Source organism: Miscanthus floridulus, chromosome 6 (genome assembly GCF_019320115.1).
Source record: "Miscanthus floridulus cultivar M001 chromosome 6, ASM1932011v1, whole genome shotgun sequence".
NCBI lineage: Eukaryota > Viridiplantae > Streptophyta > Magnoliopsida > Poales > Poaceae > Miscanthus > Miscanthus floridulus.
In genome coordinates, this window is record NC_089585.1 from 135,739,533 (window position 1) to 135,760,099 (window position 20,567).

General features: G+C 43.9%; 1 protein-coding gene and 2 pseudogenes across 1 annotated transcript; 1 reads left to right on the top strand and 2 right to left on the bottom strand.

Annotated features, from left to right (window-relative positions):
• Positions 1-403: 403 nt before the first annotated feature.
• On the bottom strand, positions 404-9,279 carry LOC136459760 (cell division cycle 5-like protein; annotated as a pseudogene).
• Positions 9,280-14,282: 5,003 nt separating this feature from the next.
• Positions 14,283-15,600, top strand: LOC136459762 (uncharacterized; annotated as a pseudogene).
• Positions 15,529-19,996, bottom strand: LOC136459761 (probable serine/threonine-protein kinase At1g54610). The gene is made up of 7 exons (XM_066459598.1): positions 19,620-19,996; positions 18,517-18,822; positions 17,077-17,394; positions 16,793-17,008; positions 16,449-16,549; positions 16,253-16,370; positions 15,529-16,067 (listed from the first exon to the last, which is right to left on the bottom strand). The coding sequence occupies exons 1-7, from the start codon at positions 19,863-19,865 to the stop codon at positions 15,705-15,707; spliced, it is 1,668 nt and encodes a 555-aa protein (XP_066315695.1). The 5' UTR covers positions 19,866-19,996; the 3' UTR covers positions 15,529-15,704.
• Positions 19,997-20,567: the final 571 nt, after the last annotated feature.

Sequence of the window (20,567 nt, forward strand, 5' to 3'; positions counted from 1 at the left end):
GCTTGCTAACCAACTGAGCCAATTATTCCAAACGCTGCGAACTGTACTACTCCCAGAATTTAAAATCCCTGATCAGCCAATCAATTTGCATGTACTCGTACTACCATCTCAATTCTCAAATAAAATCTAGGATGCCATGCACACGCAGCCTTTCCTAGCCCTCTTCTCTCCAACAGCGAGGTAAAAGATACTACTGAATGAGACGGGGTGAAAATTGTGCATCTTGTACTACTTGCCACCTTGTATAAAAACAAAGAAGTGGCTGGTGTCGTGTACCATCCATGGATGGAAGATGAAGATGGAAGCAGCACACGGCACGGCACTGTTTTAGTACTCGGCTTCATCATCAACCGTACAGTAGCCGACCTTAGAGTACTGCTGCTGGAGACCTGGAGTATAGTCATCAAACAATATTTCATTCAGGAGCCATGCCTTCACCATCCTTTGAGACATCTTGATCCGAAGATACAGTGGTGTTTTCTTCACTTATACTGGCACCAACAGGTGCAAGTTCATCCTTGCCCTCTTCCCGAGGGCCAGCATCAACAGCCATATTGTCATCTGCTTTATCCTGACCTCCTAACTTGGCTTGATTGATCTTGTCAGCCCCATCCTTCGTGGAGGTACAGTCACTACTCCGAGTGTTAGAAGTGTTATCCTGAATTGATACCTCATCATTATCCCCTTCAGTGTTTGGTGTTGGTGGGATAGGGCCTACGACTCCGTCTCCATTCCCGCTGTCCACATCCATCTGATCTTTGGTGGTTCCCTTGCTTCCTGCAGCTTCTTCATCAGTAGCTCTACTTGTTTGCTGTGATTTCTCTTCAGAGCTGAGAGGCTTCCTTTCATCCTCTTCCTCAGCAGCATGATTCGGTGCCGCAACTTCCTCTTCCTGAGCACGATTTTCGGCTTCTATTACCTCCTGTACCTTGAGTCGCTTCTTGTGCTCCTCAAGCAGAAACCAGAAACCAGCTGACCATAGTGGCTCTGGAGGGTCCTTTCTAGTGCTTTCTGTTTATTCACTTCTTCAGTCAAATTTAGGATTCGATGTGAAGCAGCAAGATGTTCCTGTTTCTGCAGCTATTGGAAGCATTCGAGTTCTGTTGCAACAGTGTCCATCTGCCTGAATGTATCTTGGACCTGTGACCACATTTTTCCAGCCCGTACCTAATAAAAAGCAAACAGCAGGTTAGCAAAACATTAGCACTCAAATAGGATATTGTCAACCAATGTTTCAATGGATAGGGAGCAAATTCAGTCAGGCAAACAGCAAGAGCTAACAATGCTACAGCCTGTTCGGTTGGCTGGTTCATATCATTGCTGGTTCGTGAAGAAGTACTGCTTGCTGGTTTGTGTGAGAGAAAAATACTGTTCCGGCTGAAAATTTACGATCGTTTACGACAAGCCACAGCCAAACGAACAGGCTCTAGTTTGCAGCAACCCAGTGTCTATCATATTCAATTTTCCAGGCTGGCTTCAACAGGGACCATTATTTGATTACAATCCAAAAAATGGGGCAGACAAAAGAGAAGAATACAGAAACCAAATAAAGAGAACTCTAAAGAAGACATGCTATATGACAATGCTTAAATCCAGTTAATATAGATGATCTTGATTGCAGATGATGTACCATGCCAAGTTTACCTGATATCCTTGTGTCAGAAGCTTAATCTTCTGCTCAAGCCGAGAAGCCTTCTTAGCTTCATCATCCATTCGCTTCTTCACAGTTTCAAACTCATTTTGCAAAGCAGAAATCTTATCTGCATTTCCAGCAACACTAGCTAAACCATAGCTATTGTTGGTAGGAAAAAACATAAGGTCCTCTTGGCATGCATCATGTGCTTTCACGAAGTCCTCAAACGATTCATTTTCATGACCCATGGCCACTCGAAGGTATTGAATCTCCTCTTCAACCATAGAACTAGCCTGCCAATTAAAAAAATAAGGCTATTTAAACAACTTATTCCATCATTACATAACTGCAATAAGCATAGAGGACTGGTCATAGAATAAGAAAAAAAAATCAAAATGAAGGATCATACGAAGTGACGCACTATAAATGGTTCGATAACCACCATGCTTGTAGATTATGCATTATTGTATTGTGGTCTCTAATCTCTATTTCTTTTAGCCATTGAAATGTCCAATTTAGTGATATTGGCATGAATTTCAACTCAGGTACATGTATGTATGTTGTAGGAGATTTATGAAAACTAGAATGCAAAGCTCAAACTAGTTGACAACATTGCAGTGAGTACTTTAGTGTGCAAAGTTGAATGCCATAAAAATGTCAGTTCTAATTCACACATCGACAATTCTAATCGTATGCACTCGAAGAGAAGATTCTAATTGTAAAACTCATGTCTTAAAGAATGGCTGTGCTTGCTGCAGATTTTTGCAGCTGCAGCTGCAGCTGTGGCTGCAAACAGCAAATAGATTTCTACTGCTTCTATGTATCATGTCAGTGAGATACAGGAACATGTGCACATAGGTTCTCAAGTTACTGTTTGTCCACCTAAATAGTTCCGTGAACTGTGCATGTGGTGGGTCTAATTAAAAAATGACAAAACTATCAGGAAAGAGGAGATACAGTTCATCATGAATATTCTAATACAAATATAGGAGGATGGAGAAAAAGAATAGCACCTCTTTTAGTTCATCAAAATCATCAATTTCAGGGACAAGGGGTCCTCCATTTTGCTGACGCTTGCTTCCTTTCTTTTTCTCTTTTTGAGTTTTTTCATCAAGAGGATATTTTGCATTATCATGCTCAAGAAGCCTTAAGAGCTCCTCATTTATTAGTTCATCAGCTTGTTCAAGTGATGTAGGAGGCACAAAGGTGCTTCTGCTTCTGTTTTCTCCACTTCTAATAAGAGATTGCCGTCTAATCTCTACTGAAGCAGCCGGTGGCCTAGGCAGGCTTCTCTGCAACACTTTGGATCTCTTTCTGAGCAATGCCTCAAGCCTAGCTTGTTCCTCAGCCCTTTCTCGTGCCAGTCTGTCTGACATGTCCTCTTCAATTTTCTCTTCAGCTTCTTCTTTCTCATCCTCCGTAATAGGTGGCATGACTATCTGGTACTCATTCTTTGGCTGTGGAATAGAAGCAAAACTAGATCGCAGGCTTTTCCTCAGTTCAGCTTGCCTACGAAGCTCAAGTTTAGTGCTGTCCTGCATTTCCACCTCTTCATTTATACGAAGTTCATCACAAAAAGGAGTTCCTCTCGGTGTTAAACCAAAGCTGTGCCCCTCTCTGGATGGTGTCATACCAATCCTTGGAGTAATACCAGGGCCAGGGCTTGCCAAAGGTGTTGCCATTGGATTTGGAGTCTGTATCTCCTTCTTACGTGGTGTAACACCAGAGAAATCTGATGGATGAAGCTCTGGGTTGTCACCTCCTAATAGAGGTGTTTGTGATTCTCTAAGACGTGCAAGATTTTCTGCCTCCATCATAATTGCATCACCCTTCCCAGCTGGAGTTCGCTGCGGAGTTCGCAATGGTGTCATACCAAGCCTTGGAGTCTGAGAATAGCTGGCAAGCAAGGTTTTTGTGGCAGTACTTCCTTCACCAAGCTCATCAGCTAAAGCAGGATCACCAGCATTGCCCATCTTTGCTATCTCCTCTAACTCATGGTCAGAAATTTGGGGAGGCGGCAGCATTAGCTTTGACCTCTTTGCATAGTTTTTACGGCGGCGTGGCGAGGCGCGGCGACCCACCACCTTCACACTTTTACAGCGTCTATGGCGCGCGACGTGGCGACGCCATACACACATCGGCGTGGCGAATACATACATTATAGTCTAGGATATTAGGAAATTATATTGACAAATGGTAATGCAAATGTAGCTTAAAAGGTATAGTCTACAATATTAGCAAATCAAAATAGCAATGTAAATGTAGTACAAAAGACATAGAACTCTCTCATCTCTCAAACTTTCAAATCTCTCATCTCTCAAAAGTCGTCCAATGCATCTTGCATCTCTCGTGCAATAGTTATTGTGGTTTTGACACATTTCTGAACATCTCTATAACCACCCACAAGATGCTCCTTGAGCCTTGTAATTCCTCCAGTTATTCTTCTATCACATAAGCAACACCGCACAACATCTCTATTGCCAAATGGTTGGCCAAAATCCATATTTCCACCCAGGATCATTTGAGTTTGCCGGCTTCCGCTTTGGATCAGTCTTTGGATCAATATTTGATGCCGCGTCCGAGGCCTCCGCGCTTCCAGTCCCTTGAGTAGCCATGTTCTGTACTTCTGTCCAAAAAAAAGAAGGGCGTTGAGGCGTTGAAGATTGAAGAACAGAGGCACAGAGACAGAGAGAACAGAGGAACAAAGGCAGTGAGGCACTTCAACTCACCACTTCACGTCTTCACTCTTCACCAGAACGGTGGGCGGCAGGGTGGGGGAACAGAGGCCGACGGATCGGGGCGGCGGCGGCGGCTCGGGCTCGGATCGGAGGCGGCTCTAGGCGGGGGAACAGAGGAACAGAGGCCGACGGATCGGGAGGGCTCGGATCGGAGGCGACTCCAGGCGGCGGCGGCTCGGGCTCGGGCCGACGGAGGGCGGCCGAGGAGATTGCGGCGGCGGCGGGGCGGGGAGATTGCGGCGGCTCGGGCTGATTGCGGCGGCGGGGGCGAGGCGTTTCCAGGCTGGGGGGGGCGGGGTCCTCTATTTATGCCCTGGCTCGGCTATACCCTAGACTCGGCGTGTATGGTGCCCGCCACAGCGCACTACGGCGCTACAGGACGCCATATCGGCGCCATGGGGACGCCACGGCGCTATGGCGGACGCCATACACGTCGGAGCCGTGGCGAGAGCCACAAAACCGCCACGGCGATATGGCGACGCCACATTAAATATGCCTCTTTGTGACAGCTTCTGGATTATTTAGTTTATTTGCTTGCATTATAGCAGCAGGGGCATCCTGTCGCTGCAGGATCTTGTTCCTGGCGATATCTTGTTTTCTTAATTGTGCCTCTATATCTGCTCTTCTCTTCCCTTCAAGCTCCTCAATGGTTGTTGGAACTGTACATGTTCAAGTGGCCTGTCTTCACCAACAGTATCATAAAAACCTGAAGGTGGTCTCTTTTCAAAAGGGATCTCAGCATTGTAGTCAATCCCCTTTCTCTTTCTTTTTCTGTGGCGTGTATCAATACCAGCCGCCTTCAATTCTCTCCTTTTTTTTTTAGTGAGGCAAGCCGTCTTGCCTCTTCAAGTTGTTTCTCCCTTGCCTTTCGTTTGGCCTTTTTACCCCTAGTGTTAGCTAAGCGGGCCCTAGCCTCAGAAATCATTTCTTTTTCATCTTCATCCATCAGCCTGTTCGGGAGGCCGTATCGTATCGTGGATTATTTACTGCTGGCTGATTTGGTGTGAGAGAAAAACATTGTTCCCGGCTAGAAATTTATGATCGTTTACGAGCAAGCGAACAGACTGCATATCAACAGGATCAGGATGTGCAGGCTTTGACTCAGGGTTTGGGTCAATCTCGCCAGGCCGCAGCTTCCTAGGATCATCATTAGCCTCATAATTTTCATCCTTCGCACATGCAGCATCGAGCAGTTTTTCATAACGTTCAAGACACTGAGATGGTGTTCGACCTACAATAGGTGCAATTGTCCTCCACTGAGTAGGCATGAGTTTAACAAGATGAAATAACTTCTCATCCTCTTCCCTTGTCCACTCGGTCTGAAATTAACATAAATGAGCACAGTGAGAGACAATAAAACAATAATCTTTGTGACAGACATCAGTAAACAAGAAAGACCTATATGGCTATATGCCATATAGAGCAAATGACCAATGAAAGAACTATTTTGAAGGGTATGGGTTATTTAAACCATTCACGTAAATACATTGCAGACAATGTGAACTCAGAGAATTTCAGTAAAGTTAAAAATTAGATCATAGTGCCCGTGATATAGTAACCAAACACCTTATTACAAGTACTGGTGTACCACACATTCATTTAGATTTTAGAGCCTATATTAACAAACAAAAGACATTAATGGGTCCATTATATTTTTAACAACATGGGTCCACATTTCAATCAATGAAGAAAATGCGTTAATTGCTTAACCAATCATACCCATAGCAACCTTCTGGACACATAACCGAATATTCTAAGAGGAAACTGAAGGGTTTTGTCTACTATTTTTAAGCAGCAAATTGTGGATATTGACAGGAAGAGATAAAAATATAGAGACAACAGTTCTTCTAAACGTCATTAATGCATTGCTTCTAAATATGATTCGTAGTGGCTAGTAACATTCAAAGTTATATCAATACAACGATGAAAATGCTAACATAGGTTGTATTGATTTTATTTATCATACAAACTATCGAATGATAAACTTACAGCGGACATTCATCTCATAAATATATTAAAGCGTGAAAAGTTTAATTGCTCTAGCTAACCAGTTCCAAAACAAGATAAGTAGACTCTGTCATAACTATAGTATGTTATGTTCCATTAATTAATACTCATATTTCACCCTGCTCTTGCAATTAAATACATCAAGACTAAAAGGGCGTACCCAGTGCAGAGAGCTCCTGCTCTGTGCGGGGTCTGGGGAAAGGTGTCAGTGGCAAGCCTTACCCTCGCCTATGCAATGCGAGGAGACCGTGACTCGAACCCGGGACCTTCCAGTCACAGGCGGTAAGACTCTACCGCTTGCACCAGGCCCGCCCTTCAAATACATCAAGACTAGAGAAGGCAAAATTAGAACTCACTTGACCAAATTAAGCGTTGAATCAGCCAGTTTAGCTTATTCATTCAAACTTAAAAGGCTATCTAGGTGCATTTTCATAGTGTGATAAAATTTTAGACATATTACAATAGGTAGTCAGCATGGAACTGCTGCTACTAATAAACCTATTTGGTCTCTAAGAACCTAACTGTAAAAGTTTCATGCAACTGATCACGACATAGTAGCTAGGGTTAGGTGTTCCTGGTTAAGTACACCACTTTGAATAACCAAATCCAATTAAAAGAGCTCTCTTTCAGCATAATTTCAGATAAAATAAAGTATCTTCCCAGCGGACCAAACCTTCTACAATCAAAATCAACTTTATGAAGTAGTTAACATCTGCTATAGACATTTCTCACAACCAAACTATCAAATTTTATTTAAAACAGTGCAAAATTTCTCTTTTGGCAAGAAAAAATGATTCAGGTGCTTAGTCCAGTTATATAGTGACCACTAGACTATAAAAACTTTCATTCAGTTAATATCTATGTTGAAATGTATGTTATCTAGCTAGTAGAAATAATAGATGTTATGAGATGATGTAAAATCCATATGATCCAAGTTTTTCTAGGCGCTAGGCGAAATCTAGGTGATGACCCCTAGCCTAGCGACTAGTCCAGCCTAGGCTAGCCTAGGCGGTGCTAGGCGTTTTGCTATGCGTTTTGCCAATTTAGTATAATATATAATATATATAGCATAATATATACATTTATATAGTAGAAATCATGAATAATTTAGATAGACATACCTTAGGTCCTTAGTCCTTACTTGTAGTTGATACAGAATAACAGAAGTGATGTTCCTTACTTGTAGTTGATGCAGCAATGCTCCAAGTCTCCAACAGTCCAACTGCAATGGAGAAGAGTAGAAGACAACAACAGGCAGCAACAGAGAACATAAAATGGATAGAAGACACACATTACAACACATGATTCTCAGTTCTCAGTATATGCAATCAGATTTTAGATTTCAGAAATCAAAGCAATCAGTATGCCTGTAGGCCGTAGCAATCAACCAATCTGAGTTTCAGAACATGCAATCAGATTTCAGAACAAGCAATCAGATATAATGATATATACATGCAGTACTACAACAATTCATAGATTCATACTTCAGATTTCAGAAACAGAGGAAAGGAGAGCAGCAGGGAAATAGAGCAGAGCAGTTCAAGGGAGCAGAGCAGAGCAGGGGAGGACATACCTTCGGCTTCGGGCATCGGCCTTGGGGGCTGGGGCTCCGCCTGAGGGAGATGACCACCGGGGAGGGTACTGGGCGGCGGGGAGTTGGCCGACGGGGAGGCCCTTTGAGGCTTCGATGTGGGGAGGAGGACGAGTTGGGCGAAGACCGGGGAGGAGTGGAGGAGGACGAGGTTGGAACGGACTGGCAGGCGGGGAGGAGCGTTGGCGCCAGCGGAAGCTGCTTCCTGGTGGAGAGGAGCGTCGCCTGGCAGCGGAATAGCGTCGCGCGCGGCTTCGGTACCCATACGCGGCCTTATCCATCGTGTGCGCGCGGCAATTTCCCCCCCGGCACCAACCTTTCCCGCGCGCGCGCTCGCCGGTCGCCGCGTAATATTTTGCGCACGCTGGGAAACCCGGGCCGACTCGAGTCGATTCCGCGCCGCCTAGGGCTTCTGGGCACCGCCGAGTCACGCGGAGGCGCCGCCTAGGCGCTCCCGTCGACTTGAGGGGCGACTACCCCCCTAGTCCAGGCGCTGGGCCGTAGCCTAGCGACTAGGCGCGACTAGGCGCGTCGTAGTCGTCGACTTTCAAAACTTGGCATATGATATATTGATATAAACATGGATGCTTATCAAGACACAACCAAAAGATAATAATTTGTTATCTGGCATTCTGGCTCCAAAATGCATTAGAATCAATAACTTGCTAAAGCAAGATGCCGATATTCTGTATTACCGCCAATTTGCAACTCAAGATATTTAAGCTAAAAGCCGATATTCTTTTATCTGATTCCAAAGTTCGCCAGTTCAAATGCTTGTGAAAGGATAACACTTGAGTCATCTAATGATAGAGATTGTCACAATCGAAAACCAGCATACTAATCAAAGTTCATAGAGCATAAATCTTGCTGTTGTTCATTCCATTGCATAAATGCATAGAAAAATCATCTCTCCCCCCCCCCTTTAGTATAAAGGGAACTAGGTCATGACACTAAATCGCTAAGAACTAGGTCATGTATTAAGCATTATAAGTCATTACCTTTTCTAAACGTGGTTGCTAAATCCTTAGCAGAATGACACTCCAAACATCGTAGAAAATCAGTAACAGAACGGCGACCAAGCGGCGAGGCTAGTCTGCCGATAGAGGACAGACAGGTCAGTGAGAGAGGCGAGTAGTCGGTTACCTTCTTGATGGACAGATCAAGCCACTCGTACCAGCAGGCCTTGCACTGCTTGGTGGACTTGCGGATGAGATGCGCGCCCACTAGTTCTTGCCATACTTCATCACGGCTGCCTTGAGGATCTCGTCCTCCGTGTTCTTCCACACGCCTCCCTTGATCATGATCCTCATCGTGCCCCCCTCTGACCTGATTCACCTCCTCCGCTAGTTTCTCCCTCCCCCAGTAAGGGAAGGGGAGGGGGGATCGCTTTCCGGGTTCCTTCACCGCTCGCCCCAGCTGCGGGGACTCCGGCGACGCTAAGGGTCCCGCCCAGAGCGGCAGACCTTCGAGGGTTTAGGGTTCGATGAGGTGAGGTTAGCAGCGGCGACGTACGCGCGCGGTGTGTTATAAACGATAAGGACCCTAAACGACGAAGAACAATGGATCAAGTTGTAAGTGAAAAGGAAAAAGTCACTGGTATCAGTCAGCAAATCTTCACTATATCGGATGAGGTTACAAACATCGGAGATTTATAACTTACCATAACCTTGGGGTCTTTTCGTATAGAAGTCTATGAGACATCTTTTCCAATGAGGAAGATGGTCCGTATATAGGGAGGAAAACCCCACATCCTCATCTATTAGCAATACGTAACTAATAGACAGTGTAGTCTCTCTTAACGTTAATGGGCCGCTTCGCTTCGGCCCAAGCTTGAATTTGGATCATAGCTCAACAAACTCCACCTTGAGACAAATTCCTTCTTATAGCATAAAATAAACCTCCACTCTGAAATAACAAAGAAATACTTCTGGTGCCAAATAGCCTCTTGGGCTAAATAGTTATACCAACTAAGCTTAAGCAAAACTCAAACTTAGCAACAGGAACTGGCTTTGTCAATATATCAGTAGGATTATAATGGTATTTGACATCAATGCGCTTCATTCTCTCATGGAACATCTGATCTTTAGTGAGACATATAACACTTTGACTGTTACAAAATAAATTAACACAAGAATCATCTCCACGGAGCTCAGCAAACAAACCTTTCAACCAAACTGATTATTTACATGCTTCAGCAATAGCCATGTATTCTGCTTCAGTGGTAGACAGGGCAACAACGGGTTGTAATGTTGCCCTCCAACTCACAGCACAACCACCAATAGTGAGCACATAACCTGTGAGAGATCTTCTCTTATCCAAATCAGCAGTAAAATCTAAATCCACGTAGCCAGTGAGTCTCTTATTAGTCCTGTCAAACTTTAAACATACATTTGTTGTGCCATGAAGGTACCTGAAAATCTACTGAACAGCCTTCCAATGTTCTTTACCAGGATTAGCCATGTATCTATTAACCAAACTCATAGCATATAGCATATGATAAATCAGGACGAGAGCAAACCATAGCATACATCAAAGAATCAACAACACTAGAATATGAAACTCTTGACATGTACTCAAAATCCTCATCCATACTAACATATTGTAAAGCTAATAATTTGAAATGAGGAGCAATAGGAGTACTAACAGACTTTGCATCATGCATGTTGAAACGATGAAGAACTTTCTTAATGTAACTTTGCTGACTAAGAAATAACAAATTAGAATTTCTATCTCTTGTAATTTCCATACCTAGAATCTTCTTAGCAGCACCAAGATCCTTCATCTTAAACTCACTACTCAACAGTTTCTTCAATGTAGTGATTTCTTTCTTGCTCTTGGCAGCAATCAAAATATCATCAACATATAACAATAAATATATAGGTGATCCATCAACAAATTTAATATACACACAGCTATCAAACTCAGACCTCTTAAAACTATGTGACATCATAAAAGAATCAAATATTTTATACCATTGACGAGGAGACTGTTTCAAACCATATAAGGACATTTTTAATTTGCAAACATGATCCTCCTTACCAGGTACTATGAACCCTTCTGGCTGGTCCATGTATATCTCCTCCTCGAGCTATCCATATAGAAACACAGTCTTTACATCTAACTACTCAAGCTCAAGATATCACATAGCAATAATACTAAAAAAATGTACGAATTAAACTATGATTTACAACTGGAGAGAACACATCATTATAATCAACGTCAGGAATCTGACTGAAACCTTTTGCTACTAACCTTGTCTTAAATCTTGGAGGCTCACTAGGAGACAAAACCTCCTTTCTTTTGAAGATCCATTTGCAATGAACGGCCTTCTTTTGTTTAGGCAAGCGCACAACATCTCATGTGCCATTTTTCTCAAGTGACTGTATCTCTTCTTGCATAGCGGAAATCTACTTCTCGCGATCACTAGAAACAAGAGCTTCAGTGTACGTAGCCGGCTCATGAATGTTCTTAACCTATTCAGCACAACTAAATGCATAATGAACAATATCACATTCCTCAATTAAACGTGGACGAGGTCCACAACTCCTCTTTGTTCTGTGATATGCAATAGACTGATTTTAAGGCTGCAAAACAGGAGGTGAGTGCTGAATAATATCATAAACATTGTTATCAACAATTTTAGTTTTCTGATCATCTACGTGCTCCACCTGCACGCTAACATGTTCCTGCTCCTCATCAGAACCAACTGGTGAAACATCTATGGACAAGCTATCATTAAACATAATAGATTCATTGAAAACAACGTTCCTGCTCATAAAAGTCTTTTTAGTTTTAGGATTCCATAACTTATATCCTTTAACTCTAGAACCATAACCAATAAACAGACACTTAATGGCTCTAGGTTTTAGCTTTCTATTATCAACATGAGCATAAGCAGTGCAACCAAAAACTCTCAACTGTGAATAATTAGCTGACATACCAGACGATACCTCAATGTGAGTTTTCTTATTAAGTGGGATAGAAGGTGACCGGTTGATCAAGTAATAGACGGTGTTAGCAGCCTCAGCCCAAACGCCTATTCATACGAGCACTAGACAGTATGCAACGAGCCCTCGAGATGATGGTTCGGTTTATGCACTCAGCCACACCATTCTACTGAGGAGTGTATGGGATGGTGTGGTGTCTGACAATGCCTTCTTCCCTGCAGTAATCATTAAAAGCATCCGAACAAAATTCATCGCCATTGTCAGTACGAAGCAATTTTATCTTCTTTCTAGTTTGCATTTCTATCATAACTTTCCACTCTTTAAAAGTAGCAAAAATATCATCTTTATTTTTCAAAAAGTAAGGCCACACTTTTCTAGAGTAATCATCAATAACGGTAAGCATGTAATGAGCACCACCATAAGAAGGCTTATGATACGGTCCGCACAAATCAACATGTACATAATCAAGTGTACTTTTGGTGGTATGAACAGATGCATTGAATTTTACCCTATTGTGCTTACCAAAAATACAGTGCTCACAGAACTTCATCTTACCTACAGTGCAACCATCCAGCAGATCTCTCTTGATCAATTTTGCCATACCAAGTTCACTCATATGCCCAAAATGCATATGCCAGAGATTAGTTTTACTTGGTTCATAATTAGAAACAGTAGCAGCAGTGACAAAACCATATAAAGTACTTCCTCTAAGAACATATAACTTTATAGAATTCATATCACCTATCATATGAATGAGAGAGCCTTTTGATACCTTACACACTCCACCTGAACCGGAGTGTTTGTACCCCTCGGCATCAAGTGTGCTGAGGGAGATGAGATTTTTGGCCATCTTTGGTATGTATCTCACATCTTTCAGTGTGTATATCATACCATCATGCATCTTGATCTGAACAGAGCCAATGCCCACGGTCTCACATGGGTTGTTATCTCACATACACACAACATCTCCACTCTGCACAGACTTGTAAGAACTGAACCAATCTCTGTTAGAGCATATATGAAACGAGCATGTAGAATCAAGTATCCATTCATCACCACCAGCAACACAACTAGCAAAAACAACCAAATCATCTCATGAATTAGAATTATCAACAGCGGAGACAACAGAGGCCTTACCATCACCATCGGATTTATTTTTCGGTTTATACGTACCGTTTCTTTTCTCCTTATTCTGCAGCTTCCAACAATCCTCAATGACATGAGTATTTTTCTTACAATACCTGTAGAACTTATCTCTGCCTCTGGACTTCGAATAACCTTTACCGTTCTTGCTCTTGTCTCGACTATTGTTGTTGTTGTAGGTTTTCTGCTCGGGCCTACCTCTAACCTGCAACACTTCGCCCTTGGAGGATGACACATCAAACTGAACCATACCTTTCATCTTTTTTCTCATCTGGAGGGCCTCATATACTTCCGCAAGGGTTAGTTCATCACGGCCTAATAGTATGGTATCTCAAAAATTTGCAAACGAAGTAGGCAGTGAGCATAACAGTAGAAGAGCTAAATCTTCATCATCATATTTTACCTCCATCGACACTAGATCGGCAACAATCTCCTTAAAGATCGATAAGTGGTTCATCACCGAACCACCTTCTTGCAGCTTGTGCGTGAACAACTTCATCTTCACGTGCATCTTACTGGTTAGATCCTTGGACATACAGATCGATTCCAGCTTGAGCCAAAGTTCTACGGTAGTTTTCTCCTGCAGCACTTCTTGCAAAATATCATTATGTAGATGAAGTTGAATCAGAGATAGAGCCTTATGATCCTTCCGCTTCTCTTCAGCGGTCCATGACTTCTGCCCTTTTCCTCCGAAATCGTCCAGCGCCTCATCAAGATCCAAAGATTGTGCTAGAATCGTCCGCATCTTGCCTTGCCATAGTGCAAATCTCGTCTTGTAGTCCAACAGCGGTAGATCAAACTTCATCGATGTCATCGCGAAACCCTAAGGTCAAACCAAGCTCTAATACCACTTGTTATAAACAATATGCAATATAAACGATGAAGAACAGTAGATCAAGCATAGGGGACACGAGATTTTAACGTGGAAAACCCTCCTAAGGTGGAAAAGAAAAAACCACGGGCATTAGCCAGTAAATCTTCACTATATCGGGTGAGGTTACAAACGTTGAAGATTTACAACTTTGGGATGCCCTAACCTGGGGGCCTTCCCGTATAGAAGTCTATGATACATCTTTTCTATGAGGGAGATGGTCCGTATATATAGGGAGAAAAAAACCCCACACCCTCGTCTATTAGTAATACGAAACTAATAGATGGTATAGTCCCTCTTAACACTAATGGACCGCTTCGCTTCGGCTCAAGCTTAAATTTGGATCATAGCTCAACATGGTGAGGTCCGAGGGGAGCAAAAATCAGCGAGGTTTGGGTTCTGTTGCTTATGACAGGTATGATCGAGAATTGGTCAGTCTAACAGTTTCAAGGCCCAAAGGACCATAGCTGAAGTGGGCTCCATTTGCGCTCGTTCATCTCTGGACAGCCCATCAGGCCCAACGAAGCCCGTCTTAGTAGGAGTGGGATCTCTGCCAGGTGGGACCCTGCTGGCATCATCAGCCATCAGGCCGCCAAATTTGGGCCCCGCCCCGCCCCGAGAAGCCCGCGCCGCCGCTGGCCGGCCGCAACGGTCGAAACCACCTCGCGCGCGCCTCCCTACTAAGGCCGGCCGCGCGGCGCGGCATGGGACGCCATCCTTCCCGACCACCCCGCGCTCCCGCTCACGCACGCCCTCGCTCTCACCGGCGCCCCCCTCCCCCACGCTGGCCGCGGCCGCGATGGGGTGCGCGGCGTCGACCGCCGACGGGGCCGAGCCCCGGCGGCGAGGGTGGGCGCGGGCGCGGGCGCTGGGGCACAGCGAGGCGTCCACCTCGGGTCTGCTGGCGCCGCCGCCGCAGCAGCAGTAGGAAGGGCAGGGGCAGGAGGCGGAGTCGTCGTCGGGGTCCGGGGGCAGGAGGCGAGGGTGCAAGGTGGCTCCGGAGCCCAAGGAGCTAGAGGAGGGGACCGCCGCGCTCCCGCCGATGCCCGGCTCGCCGAGCTTCCGGTACTACTGCCAGAAGAAGACGGCTGCCGTCGACAAGATCGTGTTCGACGCCGACAACAGCGACGGCTCCGTCAGGATCAAAGGTACTTCAACTTAATTCGCGCACAGCTAGCTCTCCCCCTCCTTGCTTGTCGTATCGTGAGCTCCATTGACGCTGACACTTGCTAGCCTTGCATCACTTGCTGTTATTTTTCAACCTTGGTTAGTTGTCGTAAGCTAACCCCGTATTCGAGAAGCTGATTCTGTAAATGGTGCAAGGAGCATCAGCTCTGGACTGCTCCTGTTGTAGAGAAAATACAAATTAGTGTTGGGAAAGGAGGGCAATCTGGAAATCCATCCAAGCTTTGCGTAATTTGATTATCTGTACTTTTGAATTCTGCGTGCTCATGTAGCGGAAACGTTTTGCGCAAGATTAAGATCATGTGCAAGTGTTTTAACAATCCCCTTGACCCTTTCCTTTTCTTTTCCCTCTGATTTCGATGCAGAGGTTGAAGATACAAATTTGTGAGGGTGTTCTCAGATCTTGCTCTCTGTTGCAGATGAAACTTTGTGATCCATTATACAGAATAAATGCATTATACACAACTCTAGTTTATAGTACTCCGTAACTATACAAGGTAAAACTTATCAACTGTGGTTGGAATTCACAGGCTACTATCTAGCATCTATAAAAGGGTAAAGGGCAAAAAAAGGTAACTTGATTAGGATGTCACTTGACTGCACCTACTGCATTTCTTCCTTTGCTTCTGAATTGCTCCCTATTCTTTCTTCTCACTTCCATTGGCTGCCCAAATGAATAAGGCCGGAATGCACCGATGAGAACGGTTGAAGGCGCCATGTTGAGGTTTGGTTTTGCCTTGTGCATGCCCTTCTTTGGGCTATTCAGGTAAGACTTCACGTGACCAAATATTAGACTTGGCATTTTCTTTAGCTCAACAACTGATGACGAGAAGAATTCTTCTGTGGCTCCATCAGCCAATGAATCTAAACTATAACCAATCGACGCATCCAAATGAGGCGGAGGAAATCTCTCAAGTTTGGTTGTGCTTGTGCTTGTCACCAACCTTGGTACCTGAAGATTAAATTAACACATTTCACCGTTTATTTGTGTTTTCTGTGTCTACATAGTTGCTTGAATATAGCTTTTGATGTAAAAACATTGATGCAAACGTTGCCAGGAGTGGTGGAAATTTGAGCATGATGATGTTGAGGTTTGAATCAGATTCTTGCAGAGGAAAAGGGGGAAAACATATGCACCTTTGGATTTGCTTGCGGCTTATTATTGGCATCTGGAGTAAAAACTCTGCGTCCAGGATTTTGTGATGCGTGCTGTCGGTTTCTGTGACGTTCTACTGACCCATTAACCCTCGACTTCCTGAAAAAGAACCACACGTTGAAGCTTTCCATGAACAAAAGAAAATATCTACAATAAATGCAAAGAGTAGCACCAAACCTTTTATGCTTCTCATACTTCAACTTCACGTCTCTTTCTTTGCATGGTGGATAGCGTGGAAGGTTCGATGGTTCACAGGCATATGGTTCTGTCTTGAAGAACTGAATCCACAGAAAATAATAACTTGATAAGAACAGCTGAACAAAGGACCACTTATCTGTTTCCAACTAAAAAATTGATCTCTACGATACACGAATGCAAATTACCCTAATCCGTGCAATCATGATCAGATGTAGATTATTCTTTTGCATAATGTCTGGTCATAATTTATCTTTTATTTTTTTGTATTTGTTTGATGCAGCAGTTCATTTTAGATGCCTTGAGGGTGATAGGGTAGTATTAACCTCACTGTTCAGAGCATCAGTTGCAGTGCCTCTCATATCTGGGTCAATCGATAGGAGTGTCTCGAGAAGTGATAGGGTAGATGGTGGCACATCTTTAAATTTTTCAGCTAGGCACCGTTGATATGGTTTGAATGTAGGATGAGCGAACTTCATTTTCTCCCAGTAATCCTCTGATGGAGTACCACATAACTTGAAAACCTTGTGCAATTGTTCCACCTAAACAAACCACTTGTTAATAGACAAACCAAATCCAAGACACATTTCAGCTAGACCAAACCAAGTACCTCTGTTCTTCCGGGGAATATCGGCTCGCCAAGAAGCAGTTCTGCCAATATGCAACCCACACTCCAAAGATCAACACCGACACCATAGTGAGTTGCTCCTAACAGGAGTTCAGGTGGACGATACCAAAGCGTAATCACTTGGCTAGTCATGGGCCGCACGTTCTCAGGATCATAAGAGGTGGCAAGTCCAAAGTCAGCTATTTTAAGAATTCCATCGCTGCTGACAAGTAAGTTCGAGGTCTTGATGTCACGGTGCAGAACACCATTGTTATGACAGTGTTCAATCCCGGAAAGTAACTGTTTCATGAAGCACTTCACCTGCAAACGAGGAAATACGCTTCATGAGTACAAACATGTAATTAAAAAACAAGGCATACATTTGTCAGTAACCATGTATCTGGAAAACATCTCATAGTTGGACCCTTCCTTTTCAGAAAAAGAAAGTAATCGACAACCTTTCACAATTTCAAATGCTAGTGGGTCAATTTTTACTGAACCAGGTTGGCCCATTTCCATTTAGTCCAAACGGCAATACAGAGCTTGTTTTTTATACAGGATAACGAGATTCAGAGACACATTCCAGTCAGTTAACTGCAGCCAATGTTGACGGTTGAAATGACTGTAGTTCACAAAAGGCACACGGTACCTGTCTCTGTCAATTGGACTGGCGCCTGTGTTCAAACCTAGAAATACTCTGCTTCACTTAGTCAACAGATTTACAGGTCCACATCATTGTGGTGTACCAGTCTGATAGATTTGTTTGCTTCTTGTAAAAAGATTAAAGCAGAATTCCACTGCTAATAATCAGTCAATGATGCTTCTTCCAGAACAAATGAAAGAAGTTACATCAATTACACAGCATTCGGTCTCCCAAATAGAAGACTTGTCTGAAAATATATTCAGACAGCGCTACAGATGTCTCAGTTTCACTTTTTTTTCCCCTCCAACACATGAGACCTGCTTGTGTACCCTTTTATGCTCCGTCGAAAGAGGGGTCAAATGAAGTTTAGAATGGCGCATGTTACGCCATTAGTAAATAGTAACTTTAAGTAGTTCACAACGCATGCAATTTAGTTTCAGCAAAGAAACTCCTTGTTCAATTAGAGTCTATTCCTTTGCTGCAATTGAAGTCACGAGCACAGTAGTCCTGACCGCACTATCCTGAGCAGTAAGCAATCCAACTGCAAGATGCCAATTGTTCATTTTGTGTTAAGTTTCCTAACCGCAGACTACCAGGAAACCAAAAGATTGGTTAAACCCTCCACATCACCAATCACAAGTCTAGAATCCTATTCCTAGGTAGCCAAGTTATCAATCTTATCATGCGTCACCAATGATTATAATTCCGTATTGCTTGTTTCACACAGTGACCAGATTATTATAATTCAGCTCTGGAAACTACTGTGCTCAAATTTCCATGCACAATGACAGTGAACATACCTGAGGCAAGGACAAGCGGCGGCCAGAGGCAGTTGCGCAGGCGGTGAGGCCAGTCAGGTCATGCTCCATGTAGTCGAAGACGAGGTAGAGGGACGGCGCCGTGTTGAGGCGGGAGGTGACGAGGCCGTTGAGGCGGACGACGTTGGGGTGGTCGCCGAGGCGGCGGAGCAGGGCGATCTCCCGCGCCATGAACCGCGCGCTCTCGGCCTCGCCGACGCCATCCACCCGCACCTTCTTCAGCGCCACCACGCGGCCGCTCTCCACCTCAATCGCCTTGTACACGTTACTGTACGTGCCCGAACCAATCTGCACGCATATAGTAGCAAAAGAAAGATCATAAATGATATATTTTATTTTTATAAAATCAAAATCGTCCAGTTGGGCAAGGCAAGCAATGGAATTTAGTTGATTTATTTCTATTCGCTGATCCAATCCATTGACTTGGTTCTTATAAAATAAAAATAAAAAATAAAATAAAAATCCACAACAACTCGTTTTTCTTTGAAAAGACCGGAGAAGATAATTAGCAGGTACTCCAATTCAATACGAACGCATGCAAGTTGACTTTTCCATTCGTCCTTACGGATTACGAACTCTTGTGACACGGACAACATATAAAGTATGAACATAAATGATGGAGCCGTGGGGCTTTTAAAATCTCAGAAGAAAAGCTGGGGATTAGTTCATCTCTGTTTTTTTTAAGCACCCATTTCTAGGAATTCAAAGCTTGTTTATGTGTTGAGATCATCATTTGCATTATTTTCTCTCTTATAGATGCTTAGGACTCATAACAGGACATAAAGGAATATACATTGTTCTCATGAACTCAGAGCAAGGAAAAGAAAGGAGTTCCTTTTTTTGTTTCTTCCAGCGAGTAGATGATATGATATGCCAACAACTCAATTACGACAACCAGAAAAAGCCAGAACTGAAATTACTCGCCGAATTCCGCAACCGGCGATCGCGTACGTCAAACACGAACGAACAAATCGGAGCAACGGAGAAGAAAGGCAAGCTGAAATCTTTCCCCAACAACCCCCGGTTGCCATGAAAAAGGCCAAGCTTTTCCGGTAATTACGCGGGGGAAAGGATCGCCCTCTCACCTTCTCGAGCTTCTGGAAGGCGTCGGCACCGCGGGGCGCCCAGCCGCGGAGCGCGTCGCCGGCGGCCTCGGAGAGCCAGAGCGGCCACCCGGACGCGTCCTTCTTCACCGCCGCGATGTGCTCCGGCTGCGGCGCCTGCAGCTGCACCTCCTTGTTGTCGCCTCCTCCTCCCACGGCGGTCGCGGCGGCGGGGAAGAAGAGGGAGGACCCGGGCGCGGTGGCGAGCTTACCGAGGATGCAGCCCATCGCGGGGCCACGTCATGTGCCGCGGGCGCGGCCGGTCGCCCACGGCGGCGGAGGCGGTTGCTGGGAAACGTAGGGAGGACGCGGGAAGGTGAGGGAGAGCGAAAAGGGAGACCGTCTCAAGTCTCTGCTGCGTGCTGTGCTTTTGTGACGACGGTTTGGCACTCTGCATTTTTTACTATCTGGCAGAATATTACAGCGCCTCTTTTTTTTCCCCTTCAAATTACGCGGACACCTAATTGAACGCCGATATGTAAACCCTACTTCCTACGATCATTTTTGAAAAACTGAGTTAACAAATCATAAAAAATATGTTATCTGTGATGTCTCTCCCTCTCGCGACAGACAAGTCACCTATATATATCACAAAAATAAAAAAATATTAAATCCTAAAATAATTATAAGAAAGCATGAATATTCGTGTCAAGTCAAGAACCTTTTTTTAAAACTGTCAAGTCGATAACTTAAATTCAGATATCAACTCGATTCTCATAATATTTTTTCTTAACATTTTAGCAAAAATGTAAAAGTATTGTTTTTAAAAGAATCCCTTTTTGTCCATTAAACTACACCAAAGTTCGATTTGGCCACCAAACTAAAAAAAATAGATACTTTTGACCATCCAGTTATTAAAAATGGACAAATTGACTATTTAGGTGGTTTCAAATGTGGTTTTTCTCTCTATATTTTTTCTAAAAATAAAAA